The 16,939-nt window shown below is 40.2% G+C and overlaps 1 protein-coding gene across 1 annotated transcript in view; it reads right to left on the minus strand.

The window, feature by feature from the left end:
* ptprt (protein tyrosine phosphatase receptor type T) overlaps positions 1 to 16,939 on the minus strand; it is a 216,002-nt gene that overhangs the window by 88,838 nt on the left and 110,225 nt on the right. Inside the window, exon 12 of the mRNA XM_041033529.1 lies at positions 14,889 to 15,024. Within this exon, the coding sequence (XP_040889463.1) occupies positions 14,889 to 15,024 (136 nt within the window). The remainder of the gene's footprint in view (positions 1 to 14,888; positions 15,025 to 16,939) is intronic.

Genomic DNA, 16,939 nt, shown 5'->3' on the forward strand with positions numbered 1-16,939 from the left:
TGAATGAAAAATTATTTTTGATTCGTTGGCACTTAAAACTGAGAGGCTACAAGTTTTTAAAAAAATCTTTTTTCTTTCCCCAATTTGTCTTCTTATCCACCTGTACAACCTGTCCATCTAATTGCCTCAGCATGTCTTCTTGTCTTTCTATGTGTCCCCGTATGAAAACTTTTGCCATCTATAAACTTTGTCTCTCTGGTTTTGTTTCTTTAAGCTGTCACAGAAGCAGAGTGGCTGCCCGTCAGTATGCCTGTGGAGTTCTCTGACCATGTGCTGAGTTTTCTATATTTAGTTTATCTTTACAAGTAGAGGCTTATAAGACCATCTATGGACTCTCCAGCGGTGTTTAGCTGTAAATCCGCAGTGAACTGGTCAGTAGTCAGTCAAATAAATTAGAGGAAATAAAGAGCTACATGGTGTGTGAAATGATTACTTCACTCACCTAAAAAAAAAAAGACACTTTTCACTAGAGATTGGCCTGTTCATCCATCCATCATTCATTCTCGTGCTTGAAGCTAATGATTTATTGTACCCTATATTGAGTAATAGCAGGTGACAGTAGTATAATTGGTTTTATTTCAAATGCGGGACAAAAGCAGCACTGATAGTTATTTTGAATATTTAGAATAATCGGTAAACTCTAAACTTGTGAAAATCAAATGTAATTTTACCCAAAAAAGCTGATTAAAACCATTTATCTTCATAGCTGCAGCAAATTATTACTGGAGACGGCCTTAGTGGCCTCCTGCTTTTACTCAACAGAGTATATGATAATGTGCGGCACAACAGGCCAGACTCCCTGAACTTTTTATCCTCGCTTAACCTGCAAGTTTTCCAATAACACACAGATGTTTATGCTTAGTCTGTGGGGGAAAAAATAAACCAAAAATGAATAAATATACATAAGAAAGGTGCACAGCTGATGCCTCCATCACCAACAGGCTGGTGGATAGACAGATACAGATGATGAATGGTAGAAAAGAGCAAAAGACAGCAGATGGAAGTTGATAGAGGAACAAATGGAAGCAAGAAGGATTCTTCAATGAAGAGTGTGTGTGTTGTTGTTTTAAAGATTACAAGGCTGTTATTACTGTTGATATACGTGGAATCTTTTGGTGCTAGTAACCTTGGAAATCACATATATTGCAAAGGCAGCGAAAAGTAAATAATACGAACAAAAGCAGAGAGAAAATAACTCAAATTAAAATGATACAGCCATAAAAACTAAGCCAGGTCATTTTTGATGAAGTTTTAGCCCAAAGTCTTTTGTCTTTGCCCTCTGTCCTTCACTCGATAGCATAGCGACAGATCTATACCTCTGCATTCCCACTGACTAATATCTCATTCATCCATATGTGTGTGCTTCAGTGTGTGTATGTGTGTCACTGGGCTCCCTGTGGTATCGTTCTAATGGTTTGCTGGCAAATTTTCCCTCTGGCATACACCCTTCATCTAGTGAGAGGCCAGAGACTGGGATCCCATAATTTCTAAGGACACACAACACACACACACACACACACACACACACAGAGCTAGACACACACTCACAGACTGAATTTCAACGCAGGGGGAGAGTCAAGCAGGACTGAGAAAGATCAAAATTTTCACTGATCTTTACAGAAGGCCTCACACAAACTGCTACAACACCCTGCATCTACCTACCTGCCTTCCTATCTATCCATCTATTCATCCATTCATCCATTCATCCATCCATAGGAAGAGAAAAAAACGGGAAAACCCAGAGGAACAGAGGAAGAAAAGCTGAAGGAGAAAGAGAGAGAAGGCTGACACAAGCATATTCTTAACACACCCACACTGCTGTTTCATTTCAGTAGCCTTTATACATGCACACCTCTTATACACATTCCCTCACTACACACTACTTAACACACCTGTGTGTGTGCGTGCATGCACGCTCACACACACACACAACACACTACCATTCACACCTAATTCTCCCTTTTTTCTAAAACCTATACACGCACACACACTCTGTCATACCCATAACCCTCTTTAAGGGCTCTGCTGACATTGTCCTTATGATATTAATAAAGTGCGGAGCGCTGAGAGCCACGGCTGTAAAAGCCACAGCTGTTAAAACTGGACATAAATATTAATCCAGCATAGAAAAAACACTCCACCACGTTGTGCACGACACTGTTGGCATGTGTGTGTGTGTGTGAGAGAGAGAGAGAGAGGAAGGGAGAAGGTACGCGTGAGAGAGGCGGTGATGTCGCTGTATGAGAGATAATGACACTAACATGTTTGTATTTATGTGTTTCATTTAACACGTGTGTTTCTCTATATGAGTGTGTCTGAGAGTAGGACGCTGGCAAACAGAGATGACTTCGGTGTTCATGACTCTCAGCTTCCTTGCATGTGTGATAAGTACATTAAAAAGTCCTTTCATTCGTCTTGAAGAGGGTGAATCAACGTCCGACAGCGTCAAAGGTTTCTTTCTGTGTGTCCCTGCTCTCAGTGTGCAATGTATGTCTGATCTATTGATCCAATATACTGTACAATGTTGGACACTTTACAGCAGCCTTAATATAATAACACATGTAGGTATGGTCATATGCCACTTAACTAAAATGAAATGAACCCCTCTGCCTGTCAGTTAATGCGGTCGAACGCGGCTGGATATCAGTGACCGTTGCTTATTCTTGAGTAAGGCTGTTCGCCGTGGGTTTATGCTGCAGACCACTCCATTCATATAACCGTTGGATGCTGCTTTACACACCTGCTCACACACACATTCTTCTAGCTTTGGAGCTGGACTTTATCTTGGCTTTGTATGAATGTTTTTCTTTTTTTTGCTGCAAATACACACACAAGCATTTTCACACGCCACGACGGCCACAGTTTATCACGGCCCTGTGTGAATACTATCAGCTGAAAAAACACACACACACAAACATCTCAGCGTGGACGTGATGTATGGCTCATCATGGGTCACTGCTGGTTGTATTGGCCATCACCCTGCCTCACACACACACACACACGCACACACACTCATATTTCAGCGGTGATGTGATGGCTATAGTTTATCACACCTGTATATATACTTTCCCTAAAGGCTGAGTTGGATGAAAAATATCTCACCTACTTGCACAAAAACACACTTTCTCTCTCACGCATACACGCCAACAATCTGTCATCTACACACTGACATATACGCGCACAAGCTGGCTTGTATATATACAGTCACATATGAACACAAACATAAGGCCCTTTACTGACACGTGTTACACATGCACCCTGTCAGTGGGGCTTATTAGCACCTCATTGCAGCCAATGCAATAGGCATGATGGGCTGAACAGAATGTATGCTAACACACACACACACACACATGCTAGGTAACCAATGAAAAGCAGCATGAAGAGGGATGGCTAAATGAGGGGAAACCCACTTTCTCCTCCATCTGCAAATACTGTCAACATGCCCTTTAGCAAGGCACAGCCAGGCGCTCACTGTTTGAACGTGGAACTGTGTGGAAGTAAAACCGGGTGTTGGCAGGAAAGCGAGTCAGTAGATAAGAGTTAAAACTGAAGGGGAAAAAAATGAAACGCCCTTTGAGTGACAGGTTTTCATCTCTATTTATAATCTAGTTAATTAGAGCCGTGCTACCAGACGGATGTCAACATGCCATATGCATATGGACACATTGAAACACACAGAGACACACACAGAGACACACTCACAAATTAATTCTCTGTGTGTCGACGTCTTATTAGATCTCCCTCAGGTCAGTAAGGTCAGCTGTACTGCAGGTGGTTTGCTGAAAAGTGACTGACCTGGTTTAAACAGATTTCATTCAAGTTGAGTTGAAGTTTTGTAGTTTTGACAACCAAAGGACAGCAGGAAGACAAGCATGTTTATCTTCTGATGTTCATGTTTGGCTCTGTGTTAATATGGAAGTAAGCACATTAGAGACTTGAAGTATAATTTCACTTTGTGCAAGCAACCTATAATTATCTTATATTTAAAGGGATAAACAACTATTTTCCTCCTCTGCATCAGGGCTGTGTGATATAACAGTGATGTAACTGTTCTAGTTTCTTATGACAGCATCAACTTCTCTGCGGAGATGTCAGGATGCAACATCTCTGCTCCAACGGTCAGACAGGCTGTAAACAAATCTCAGAATCTATACTTTCTAATATCTTTTCTAAACCATTTACTTGGACAAGCGGAAAAGCTTGTAAAGGTTTTTACAAAGACTGTCTGTAGTTGGTGCCCATCAGATTTCAGACTGCATATTCCCACCGCTGTGAAACACAGGAGGTTTTACAAAGCAGTAAAATGATTAACTCACATTTTGAGGGGATTTTACCTTCATTTGTGAGTCCAAATAATTTGGTTTTAGCTGAACTGTGGATTTGTTTACAACCTGTCTGATGGCCTGGCAGCTTGTGTGGCTTGCTGTAATAGTCTTCATTGTACAGCTGTGTCTAGCGGAGCATCCCCTGTTTCTCAGCAATTAAATTAGGGAGAAAATGTTCTCATAACCAACAGGGATAAGGGGCAGACAGGGAAATAAGACCCAGGTTGTAAATAACAGATTGTTCTTTGGAGTGCTCCTGTTCCGCGTAACAGTTTACATGTGTGATCATACAGTACAGAGCACCAGTACGAGAGTCTGTAAACCTGTGTGTGTGTGTGTGTGTGTGTGTGTGTGTGTGTGTAAATGACTGGCCATCACCCATTATAACAGGGCTGTAAGTGGACCATCAAGCATTTATCTCAGCAAGCAGCAGAGTCTATTATTCAACCATGTGTCACATCTGCAAAATGGGGGTCAGGTCTGTGTGTGTGTGAGCGTGTAGGTGTGTTTGTGTTTGTGTGGGTGTGTGTGTGTGTGTGTGTGTGTGTGTGTGTGTGTGTGTGTGTTAACACCGCCAAATTATCTGTGAATAAGTACAAGTTTAGCATCTGACAGCATGGAAGCACTCAGCACTCTCCGATGTGTGTGTACGTGTCTATGCACAGGATCTAACCCAATTTGTACACTGAAAGTCTCAGTCCACTGCAAGCACATGTACACACACACACACACACACACACACACACACACACACACACACACACACACACACACACACACACACACACACACACACTCACATCAGACCACTTGGCCTTGTAAAAGCCTGCCATTTGCAGTGGATCCAGCCTGAGTCCATTCCCTGGGCTGACATCAGTTACTAATCACCTCAATTCTTTTGTCATAGCCTGAGCCCCCGAGGGTGCAGTATATTGTCTGGAAAGAGGATGCGTCCTTTTGCTGTCTCACTGTGGAGGTTCGCAATTTATTTCTCAACTTTGTGGGCTTTAGGTCGAGTAGATGGGGCGTAATTTAAGAACTCTGGGTAATTTCCTGATGAATCAATTGTCATGGCGGTGCATTTCCAAACTCCTTATGCCTCAAGGAAGAATGTCACTGACAAAATTGCTGAAAAATCTAATTATGGTGCCCTCCGTTTTCAAGGTTTGGTAACTGCAACAAGATTTGATGAAGTCAGACTAAATTTAAACCCTCATTACTTGAGGTTAAATTTTTGACCATCAACATTAAACTTTCCTCCACTCCCCTCTGAGACACACACATATTTCAGTAGAGTGAACAAGAATACGTTAAAATCTTTAACGGAAATACTAAATGCAACATTTGAGAGCGACATGATTTTTCTGTCACATTTCAAAAAGTACAACTCTTGTCCAATTAGTGATCAAATATAAGTCAGGCTTTCACAGAAATGAGAGTTCAGAAGAGTATGTAGCTTTAAATGAAGACTGGGCTTTTATTAGATTAACACGATGCCAAAGCGATAGCTACCGTGAAAGGCACAGAGCGGATTGTCTTTGAGCCCAGAGTAGTATGGGTGGAGATATTTGTGAAGCTTTGCATTTCATTCAGTGAGATATTACCACATAACTCCCTCCTAATCGCCTACCTCACTTTTGTTTGTCGAAGCTAAGCATGCACTTTCTAATCTACAAAGTTGCACTAATTATTTAACCTTTTTCTAATATTGGAGGCGGCAGGTTGGCTCGATTCTCGCTTCTGAAAATTCCTGCCTGATTGTTTGCTTCAGTGGTGAGATGTAATCAATTGTGGCAACCTGTTCCCGTTTTAGAAAGCAGCAGAATCTGGAGCACTGTATTTTCATTTCTCCATCTGAATTTCTGTCTTTCCATTCTCAACGGGCGACTGACTGCAGGTGTGGATATATTTGCAGATAACACATTTACTTACAATGCATCAAAAGCAAATGACTGGGAAAGTAATGGACAGACAAGCCAAACATCTCTCACCATACAGAGGAAATGAGAGGTAAATTTTGATGAAGTGCTCAGAGATGATGGATTCATGATATATATTTTTTGGAAATGTGCAGTTTTTACAAAAATCACTGAGCACAGATGACGTGACGAGATGACTTGGAATAAATGACCAAATTTACCAGGGGAGTTTCACCAAAAGCATCTTATATTATTAGTTTGTGTCACTGTTCACGGATAATGACCTCAAACATCACATGAGCCATTTCAAAGTCCAATTTACATCTGAATATTTTGCTCAAATATTATTGCAAACATTCCCTGAGATGAATTTTCAGCCAACTTGAAAAACAAAGGGTAAACACTAATGATGCTGATACAGGGAACGTATAAGACAAGTGCATGGATGAGGACTTCTGTAACGACTTGAATTGGATTCACAAGGGAATAGAAAAACATAAATTTCATAACTTTCAGTGACACAGATCTGTCTGTTCAGTGGCAGCAAGAAGAAGCATCAACTCCTTGAAACAGCCAGGAGAAAATTGCATGTGTGCCACAGAGATTAAAATAATAGGGATTCCATGTTTCACACTCTTAAAGAAAAAGGATGTGTAGCTCCCAAAACATCTTAGAGTGTTGCTTAGGACGCCACATTCTGTGGCTCCTCTCAACAATTCTGAGATTTGTAACCACAGCAATTACCACATTTACGTGCATGCTGTCAGCACTTATTACTGTTAAAAGGAAAGGCAGGATGTGTCCTGTCCCAAGCTACAATTGAGTTTTATTCCAAAATGAGGTATTTGTTCTTTTATAGAGTCCTTCCCACTTCTTCAAATGCAAGTTAAAAATTAAACAAATTATGGTAGATTTTTAAAGTTTCTAAAAATCTACAATTCATCAAATCATTTTCATTGTTACTGGCTCCATTGTGTGCCGTTGCTAATGAATAATGTTTGGAATTTAACTCTTCAATCACATTAATGCTGGAAATTCCACATCCGTTTTCCAGGTGTATCCGAGGTCATAAGATGCATTTGGAAAACTACTGAAAACCAGAAAAGGCGTGATGAGAGTAACAGTGAGGGAGGGAGTGGATGCGTTGATGTCTAGAAGTAAACATACAATACCCCACGCTCAGAGTTCTCCATGTGTGAATCTCTCTATCGGAGCAAGGGCAAGGCAGGTACAGGACGGGACAGGAAGGGGTGGAGCCAAAGACAGGAAACAGGAAGATAGAGAGAGACATAAAAGGGTGTGAGACTCGAGTCAGAGAGCTCGTGGTGAGAAACCTGAGACATCTGTTTCATCTGCACTTTTCCTTCTTTCCATTCCCTCATGTATTTGTTATTTTTCTGCTGACACTGAGAAAACCAAAGCAGAAAGTAGACCTGACCCTTTTCTAGCATCCCTGTTGTTTTCAGTAGATATGGTAAAATTGCACACAGTGTTTTGTTCTCAGGCTGAATTCTCGCTCACAGAGCCTTTCGTTCATTATTTTCTGGCACAGATCCAGTGTCATGGCTGTCTGATACCGACAATGAACTTAATGCTGAAACATTTGTTCTTCCATTCTCTCTGTTTTGCACGGCTATGTCTTTCACAGTCCCAATTTGCTAATCCTTTGACATGAATGTTGAACTGTTGCACACAGCAGTACACACAAATTTGTATCTATGTCAGTGAATGTGAACGAGCCATGATAGGCTAAAGAGGCGGAAACAGATGTAATTTGATTGTTATCTGTTTAGGCAGCGATAAAAACATCACAGGAGCCCTATATGGGTTGAAAAGCAGACATTCTCCTGAAGCATAAACCACCACAGTGTGCCAGTGTGTGGGACTTCAGCAGGTCTTCAGCAAGAGTGCTGTTAAGTGATGCTTGAAGACAGAAGGATGAACAATTTCTCAAAGCGGGCCCCACAAACACTTTACAGGGAAAACAAGAGTCAGGAGACACAAGAAACATTCAGTTGCATCAGTCAACAGCAGTGTAAAGAGAGGCTTGGATCGGACGTGAAGCCATATTGTGCTGAGAAAACCCATTTTATCCCTATGCCTTTGAATATGAAGACAATCTGTCATCACTGATGATGGTGAAAGTCTACTGTGTCGAACTATCTGATTTTTTTTTTCTTTTTTTTCCAGCCAGCAGCTCAGACTTCAGAAAGAACAGAAAGTCTCCTGTTGGGAGGAGCTCTCCAATTAAATCAGTTTTTTTTTTCAGTTGTTTTCTCTTCAGTGTCACATTTAGATTTTTCTGCCTGTTCAGTGAGAGACACAAACTCACAACATGTTTTATTCTTCTTTCAGAACAATGGGAGTATTTATTTACTTATTCATTTAGGTTTAGATTCAAGAAAGGAGAAAAGTGACAGGATGTTTCATAGGAAGAGAATTTCAGATGTAACCAGGGATGTTTGCTTATTGTTGTTACAGGAGGGTGATTGTAAAGCTGGAATGAATGGCCTGAATGCAGAAAACAATGGATGTACAATTTGGCAGCGAGGCAGCAAGTATTTGTGAAAAAGCATGATACTGTGTATGTGTGTACACCTGAATGCATGATCAAATAAAATGAAAATAAAAAAAAACAAAAAAGCAAATGAAAAAACAAAACTCTTTAAATATATATGGCAACTTAACAGCATGAAATTTGGGCCCTAACTGAAAGTACATTTTACTTACAGTCAAATGTGGCTGAATTATATAAATATTCCACCATTCAGCTGTGCACACGGATTATTTAGGCTTTAAATTAGAGGCAATTAAGTTTTAGTCAGACTTTACATTTTATTTTTGTAGATAATGATATTACAAGCAATGTTACTTTCCCTCTCTGCTTTTGTAAAATCACCATTAGAACCTCAGTAATGTAAAGTTTCTAGATGATGAAAAATTTGGTTTCCCCAGCAGAAATCTACAGTGGCTGTAATCATCAGGTTTCTCTAATCCCACACTGAAACTGGTTTTCTGATACACAAGTTGTTTAACAAATTGACTAAGCAGAAAACTTACAGAAAGTTCATTGCTTTGTTGCAGTATTTAGGCAACACAATTACTTATAATTGGGAGCTGCCTATAACAAGCAGAGTGTTGAGAATGTTGCTGTATTGCATCTTTATTTGCCCACACATGTATGTGAATCCTTCTTACTTTAAGGTAACAGTTTTACCATTTAGGGTCATTTGATAAATTACAATAAAATTACAAAGAAATGTTTTGTCTATGTCCTTTTATGATGCACGAGGAGAATAATCTATGGAGAAACCACCCACTATTATTTCTTATATCATCTTATGCTTATGTGGACTTCCCTCCTTAGCAGACTGGGACTCACATCAGTGGGAAAATACTAAAGCTGTGGTAATGCTGGGCAAAAAAAAAAAAAGACTACAGCGTATTCATGTAAAATCATTCAGACATTTTGTAAATTAGCCTGAATCACGAGGAACTTTAAAGGAACAGTAGCTATCAAGGACGCTGAAGTGTCCAAGACATGAGAGAAATATTTTGGTCTGCGTTTTGGCCGAGAGCAGCGTCTCTCTGTCCACAGACCCATCTGGAGTTCTCTATGTGTGTAACAATCCATGGCTCTACCCCTGTCAATACTGGCTTGAAATGCCTGAGGAGGAGCATCAGGCGGTCAGGACAAACACACAACACACAAACATACATACAGATGGTGATATGGCGTTGGCTCTGATGACACTCACATTTTATATCCAGTCATGGACATGTGGCACATTCACACGAGCAAATAAGTGAACAGTCACTGCTCAGCAGAGAGATACACATGTGTACACAGTGCAGACCAACACACAGCGAAACACAGCGCTCTACACTCTCACCCACACGCACACAGACACACTAGCTGTGCTACTGAATACACTAAATTAACAAAATGTTAGCGACCACTAGCTGTGTGTATGCGTGCGCATTAGTTCCTGCACCTACAGAGTTCATACAGCTACATGGTGGAAAAGGGCCTGAAATGGATGTAAACCTTTCTCTTCCTGCCAGCGGCTCAACTCACATCAAATCAGCGTTTTCCTCTTTTACTAAAACATCCGTTCTTTTAAATTAGTGCCAGCTATCAAGGCATATGCATGCTATAAATAAACATTAAAACATATGGATAGCTCATATACGGACTGACTGATCCAGCCTCGCTCAGGACCTTTTAAACACACAGAATCCCTCCTGGTGCAGTTTGGAATGAATAATTCAGATATTTCTGCACAAATGCATCTTTAAGGCCAGAATACAACTGCTAATGTGGAAGAGTGCCAGGAGTTGTGTCCAGCAGTGGAAGAACTGCATTATATTTATGCCTCGCACAGTCAGAGGTGTTATCTGTAACTTTTGTTAATTTGCTTGTTTGCCTGCCTGTCTTTATTTGTATGTTTATTCTTTGAGCTGTTTATTTCATTTATTTTTATTTAAGCAATTGAAATGCTACCGAGTCTCTTTTTTTAAAGGCTGACCTGAGCATGAAAGCAGTATAAAAGCTTCTGACAAACTAAAATCACAAAAGATGGCTGCAGGGTGAGAATTTTAAAGAGCTCGCATGAAGGGAAATACAGGTGAAAAAAAAAGTTTAAATAACATATTTTTCCATCAATTTGCACTACCCGAGACGTCACCTTTTCTCAATTACTTAGTCACGGTCTGCTTCTCTGGCCTCAAACATAAAAAATCAGACAGTGTTTTGGGAGCTTCAGAAACATCAATTATTCATTCATTCTCCTCTCAACCTTTTTATGAAAAGTGTATCTTCCGGTGCTGGTTGTTTGAGCCCTCGGGGCCACCTGGCTGTAGAAACATCAAATCCCCATTAAGACTTCAGTCATGTCCAGCGTTATTCACTTTTACATTACATTATCAGGAACATCTCCTGGCTTTCCTTGAAAAATAAAGTCCATTTGGAACATGTGTAACAGCATCCTGAAAGATTAATTGGACAGTTGTGCATGCTCACTTCCCAACAAAGTTTTGGAATAATTTATGGGTCTGAAAGGCATGTAAAACACTTTCGATTTAAAAAACACTATTTCTTCCACTCGGACAGCTGGCTAAAGTGTGTGGAATGAAATATAGATGACCCCAGAAAGTGGTCTATGATATGGTAAACCTCCCACTGTCCGAATCTATTTGTCTGCGCTCCTTTTATCAGTTCTTCTTCTACTAATTTACTTTTTTACTTCATTTTTTCTTTGCTCCATCTGAAAATCTTCCTTCTTTCTTAGCCTCCCTCTTCATCTCTCTTCTGTAGACTGCATTTTCTCTTTCCACTTGTGTTTCCCCTCTGCAATGTCCTTTCCATCCTCCTGCTCATGCCAGGATCATCTCCGTATCCACTTGTCTTTCTCTCTGTCATATTTTTATATGTGCTCCATAACTCCATTTGACCTGTGTAGGACCTTTAACCCTAAGCGATGGCCTGGGCTAGCTTGGGTTCATGAGAACATCTGAGCAGCATCTCAACTGCTTCCTTTTTTTCTTCCTCTCCTGCTGCACCATTGCTCTTTTCCTTCTTTCAGCTACACCCACCATTGTGGTGTTTGCCCTCTAATTGCCCTTTTTATGTATATTATGCCCAGTTAGCCTGGTTAGCATCTGATTAGCATATTCACTTGACCCCCAGGTTAACCAGGGCTGCCTTGTTTTCATTTTTCTTTTTTTTTTTTATACCTCATACATTTTCTTCCTTCCTCCCCTCTTTTATTTTTGCCTTCCCTTTCTGCTTCTCCCCTATATTCCCTACCTGCACCCGCTTCTGAAGTACCTTTCTTGTTACACCTGGCATTTTTCCTCCTCTGGCTCTGACAGACCTTTATCCTCTTGGTGTTTGCGATATTCCCTGCTAGCCTGGGTTAGGCTCTGATTAGCATTGCCAGCTGACCCTGGACCCTCTCTGACTCCCCAGCGTCTTGTGCTCACTTGAAATGGATGTAATGTTGTATTTGGCCTAGCACTAAGGTATCCAATATGGTATCTGCCAGTTTCCCTCACTCTCTGTCTATAACTTACAGCCACACCATATCGGTGTATGCACGTGTGCATCTGTGTGTTTCCCTATGTGGCATTATAGAAAAATGTAGGATGAATGTAAGTCCTTCCCTATAGCTGCAAACATGTTCAATGCCATGCTCCCTCAATGCCTATTCTTCTTGATTGTATACAGAGTCCTCTTTGTAACTTGTAGGCATGGATGTATTATGAGAACTCAAACTCCTCCACATAGTTTACTGTGTCTTTTATCTGGACTTTCTTATTCACACCATTGGCTACACACTCTGATGAAGTTAATCACATAACAACAGCCTTTTTCAGACTCGCAGAAAGTAATCTAAAAAAGGGTTAGAATACAAAGACGAATAAATGACCCCTGTATGAGGTACAAAGTGCGCTGTGTGCTGACCATGGCAGCTTCCACATGCAGTGACTCATGAAAGAAATAAACGCCACTTTTACAGAGAGGAAAATGTCTCTGTACTGAAAACAGGAACTGGACAGTAGTTTAATGTTCACCTTAAACTTATGAGCCAGGCTTAGCTATTCAGCTTTAAATGGGCAACGTGTCATTCGTACTCTAAACAAGTTGGCAGCAGCACATTACCAGAAAGTTGGGGCGTCCACCCCTATCATAACAAACATGGAAAGGCACTCTTTGGTCGCCCCCCCCTCGCCTCACCTTCTCCTGTGCCATAGCCAAACTGGCCATCAGGCATACTGGGACAAATCCCAGTGGGCCACCTCATCAGTGGGTTGGTAGACCATCAAAAAAAAAAAATTTTAACTGGTTGCATGTTTAATTCTGTCAGTATAAGACTGACAATGACAATTTGATGGGGCTAACTGGTTAGCATGCTAACATCAGAAGGTATCTCTGCAACACATTACACAGACGTCTGAAATAACGTCAAAACTGTTGTTTCTTCAAATTCTGTTGATGATCTCAGTTAATTTTTGAATGTTATAAACTAAAATATGTACGTCTTACATATACACAAAAAAAAATCTGAAAATTTAAAGCCTTAGCCAATCAGACCAAGTCATTCTCATGCCTTCCATCTCATCTCTATGTGGGTCTAGTCATAGTTTTGTGGTGTATATATGCTTTAATTACTAACCTTAAAAAAGTGTTGCAGTGTGTGATTGTCGGAGCACATTCTCACTGATTTTCTGTTTGTACTTGGCACAATGAAGAATATTCCCTTTCTTCAGCTGTTACTGTTTCCATAAGTCACACTGTCAGTACAGGGGACGTGTCAAAGCAACGTCAGCGCCAGGATCTGAGGCCATTTTTGTACTGTAAGCAAACTTTTTTGTGAGTTTCGAGTGTGAATTGAGAAACTGACAAAAACGTAAAATGATGGCACACACACACACTCTCTCTCTCTCTCTCACACACACACACACACGCAGACACACACACACACACACACAAATCAAACAAATGTGAGTCCTAGCAAAACAAAATGTATAAGCAATATGTGAGTGGGGTAGAGAGGAATGTGAGGATGGATGGAGCAATATAGAGAATCAGAGCAAGTAAAGGAAAGAAAGGCAGGTGATGGTGGCAAGCCAGTGTGCATGTTAATAGAGACACAGGAAGCTGTGTGTGTCTACTAACTGAAAAAAGAAAAAAAAAAAACAAAAAAAAACCAAAGCAATACAATCCATCTGGGTTTTAAATCTCTAAACTCTGGGCACCTCTATCATTATTATTTATTTTGCCCTTAAGGGTTAGAGAGGATTAAATACATCACCAGATTTAATACATAATTCTGATTTTTTAAATTGCCTTAAGAAATGAATTAAAAATATCTGGCCTTTGTAATCGTAACAATCAGAGTGTGACCTGCAATGTTTGATAAATGCTAATCTCTAAGAAGGATTTTTGTTGACTGACACTGAAAATAAATGAAAAACATTTTAAATTCTGATTCACTCTTCCTTGTTAAATCTTTTACTGAAATCCCCTTCACCTCAGGACATTCTCTTTCTCCCCTGTCCATAAATGTAAATCTGAGCCTCTGACCCTGCCCACATGTATGTCTGTCTGCCCATACATAAAATATATAAACTACGAGGACACTTCAAGTTGACATGATGTTCATCTATCAATCTGTCTACCAATCAGTTCAGTCACATGGTTTAAAGATGCTAAATGTAGTATTTTATTCATCAACACGTGCAGTTGTCCACGTTCTTATGGTCACAAAATCACACAATGGTCGTTAATTAAGATAACTGGTAGCCTTTGTCCAGTGCCAGTGCTGCTCTTATAGCTTCCATCTTTTAACTTATCATTCAGTCAGATGTTGGTTTCGTTCACCGTCTGCTGTCACCGGAAACCATGAAAGTTTCAGTTTCCTGTGTAGGAACAGTCCTCTTCCTGTTTTGTGCCTTTTAGCAACTGACCAGCACATGTGGCTTCACAAATTTGGTCCCAGTGGCTCATAATCCAGCTCAGTGGGTCACAGTGGGAATTGCGGTTAAGGATGTGTTAATGATTTGTGATTATTGCTATTAAAATGCTACACATAGCACCTTTAAGCTGTGGCTCTGCCCTGATGTTAGGTTTGTTACCTACCTGCGTTTGAAGGTGAGGACGACACCGAGGAGGATGATGATGAACATGAGGATCCCCGCGATCACTCCAGCCATTTTCACTGTGCTGTCCACCTGCTTCTCTGGCTCCATGGCATCTGAGTCCTGGGTGGACGCACCTACACCCGCCCACACACACACACACATACACAAAGACACACATGCACAGGTATGCACAGAGTCACATTGATAGGCAACCACATACAAATAGCAACACACATACAATCACATAGAAATGACCACACACGAGCATGCACACGTAGTCAGACACACAGCCAAAAGGACAGACATACAAATACAATCAGGCACGCATGCACACATACAGTCATTCACCGCACACATACATACACATTCTCCTAAACACATAGGAAATGGTTTACCCTTGGTAGCCATCCTTGAAAAACACACACTCTCTCGCATACACACACAAAATATGCATTTGTTAGCCACAAAGAAAGACAAACTGGACACGTTTGATCCCAAGGTGAAGATACTGTAAACTCTTTGTCCATGTGCAAAGAGCCAAACACAGCTTATAAACATCGTGCAGTTATGTGCAGTGGGGAATGAAAGCTCTGAACACCATGGAAAACATTTCAAATGAAACACAGCTTTGTGGGGAACATGGACATGATATTAATATATCTATATCTATCTATCTATACATATATATGTACACATACATTCAAATTAAATAATATAAGCTAAAGATAAATAAATAGAGAGATAAATAAACAAAGAGAGGAAGGGAGATGGAGATGAGTGCAAACAATTTCAAATTTTCACTGGAAGAGATTTTTGTCACAGCTCCCGACTTCATGCCAGCTCACAAACATTCAAAACCGCTCAAGGACAAACAATGTACAACTGCAGAAGTCACAGAGCGACATCAAGGTTTAAACGCCACACATGCTCATACAAAATGCTGCACATGCAGGACTGGTCCCGAATCACTCTTTTATACAAGGAATCAGAGAAGCTGGCAAACAAATGAACAAACAGACCGGATGGAAAACAAAAGTCGGGGCAAACACAAAGTTCATGCATAGCGTGGATTGTACAGGACCACAATACATATTTATGTAGGTAAGAGCACTGCTATCAATGTATGGCTGCATGTAGAGGCCAGGAGGTGACTGTCAATAGACTGAATGAAAGAACAGTGAGTGAATGAGAAGGGGGGCAGGGCGCAGACGGAGAGTGTGTCACCTCTGACTGCAGAGAGAGGATGTTCTGTACGTCCTGCTTGCTGCTTAGACTCCCTCACTTCAACACCGCTCTAATGATTCATATGCTTTTTTTCTCTAAAGTAATTTAAAATTAATATATTAAAGTTACAAGACATCATTTATACTTTAAACCTTTTTAGCTTGTAAACACTGATGAACGATTTTTTGTCTTTGGATTTTGTGTTTTGTGATTGAAAACTTCAAAAAAAAAAAAAAAAAAACTTTTATGAAGAAAGACCAACTGTCCATCAAGTAAAGATGTAAGATTCAAACATCAGACTCCTGCTTGTATATTGGTAATGTCTAATAAATCATAGAGGGACATTTTGTTGGAGTCAGTTAAAAAAGTTGCCATGGAAATAATCTGAGAAAAAGATGCTAAGCATGCATGCTATGGGTGATCCCACAGAGGAACACAGAGTAGAGGAAATTTGCCTGAATGTATAACTTTAAGAAGATTAAAGTGGCCTGTACTGAGAAATTAAGTCTCAGACAGTTATTTCTTTAATGTTTCAACACAAGAAATTAATGCAACAGAAGCTTTTAACCGAAGGAGCCATTGGCAGATAATTTCATGTGATTTAAAAAAAGAGGAAAATTTAACAATTCCAAGTTTTACTTTAAAAAAAAAAAAAAAAGATTAGTATGAATCCACTGAATACCTGCCAGTTAATATTTTTAGGTGACATGTAGTGTTTCACAAGATAAGAGTGTCAAGTGTTGCTAAAACACCAGCTCCAGTCCAAATTACACTCTCAGAGAGAGAGACACGGCTCTATTGACAGAAAAGAGAAACAGACTAACG

The sequence above is a fragment of the Toxotes jaculatrix genome, chromosome 3 (genome assembly GCF_017976425.1).
Source record: "Toxotes jaculatrix isolate fToxJac2 chromosome 3, fToxJac2.pri, whole genome shotgun sequence".
Lineage (NCBI taxonomy): Eukaryota > Metazoa > Chordata > Actinopteri > Toxotidae > Toxotes > Toxotes jaculatrix.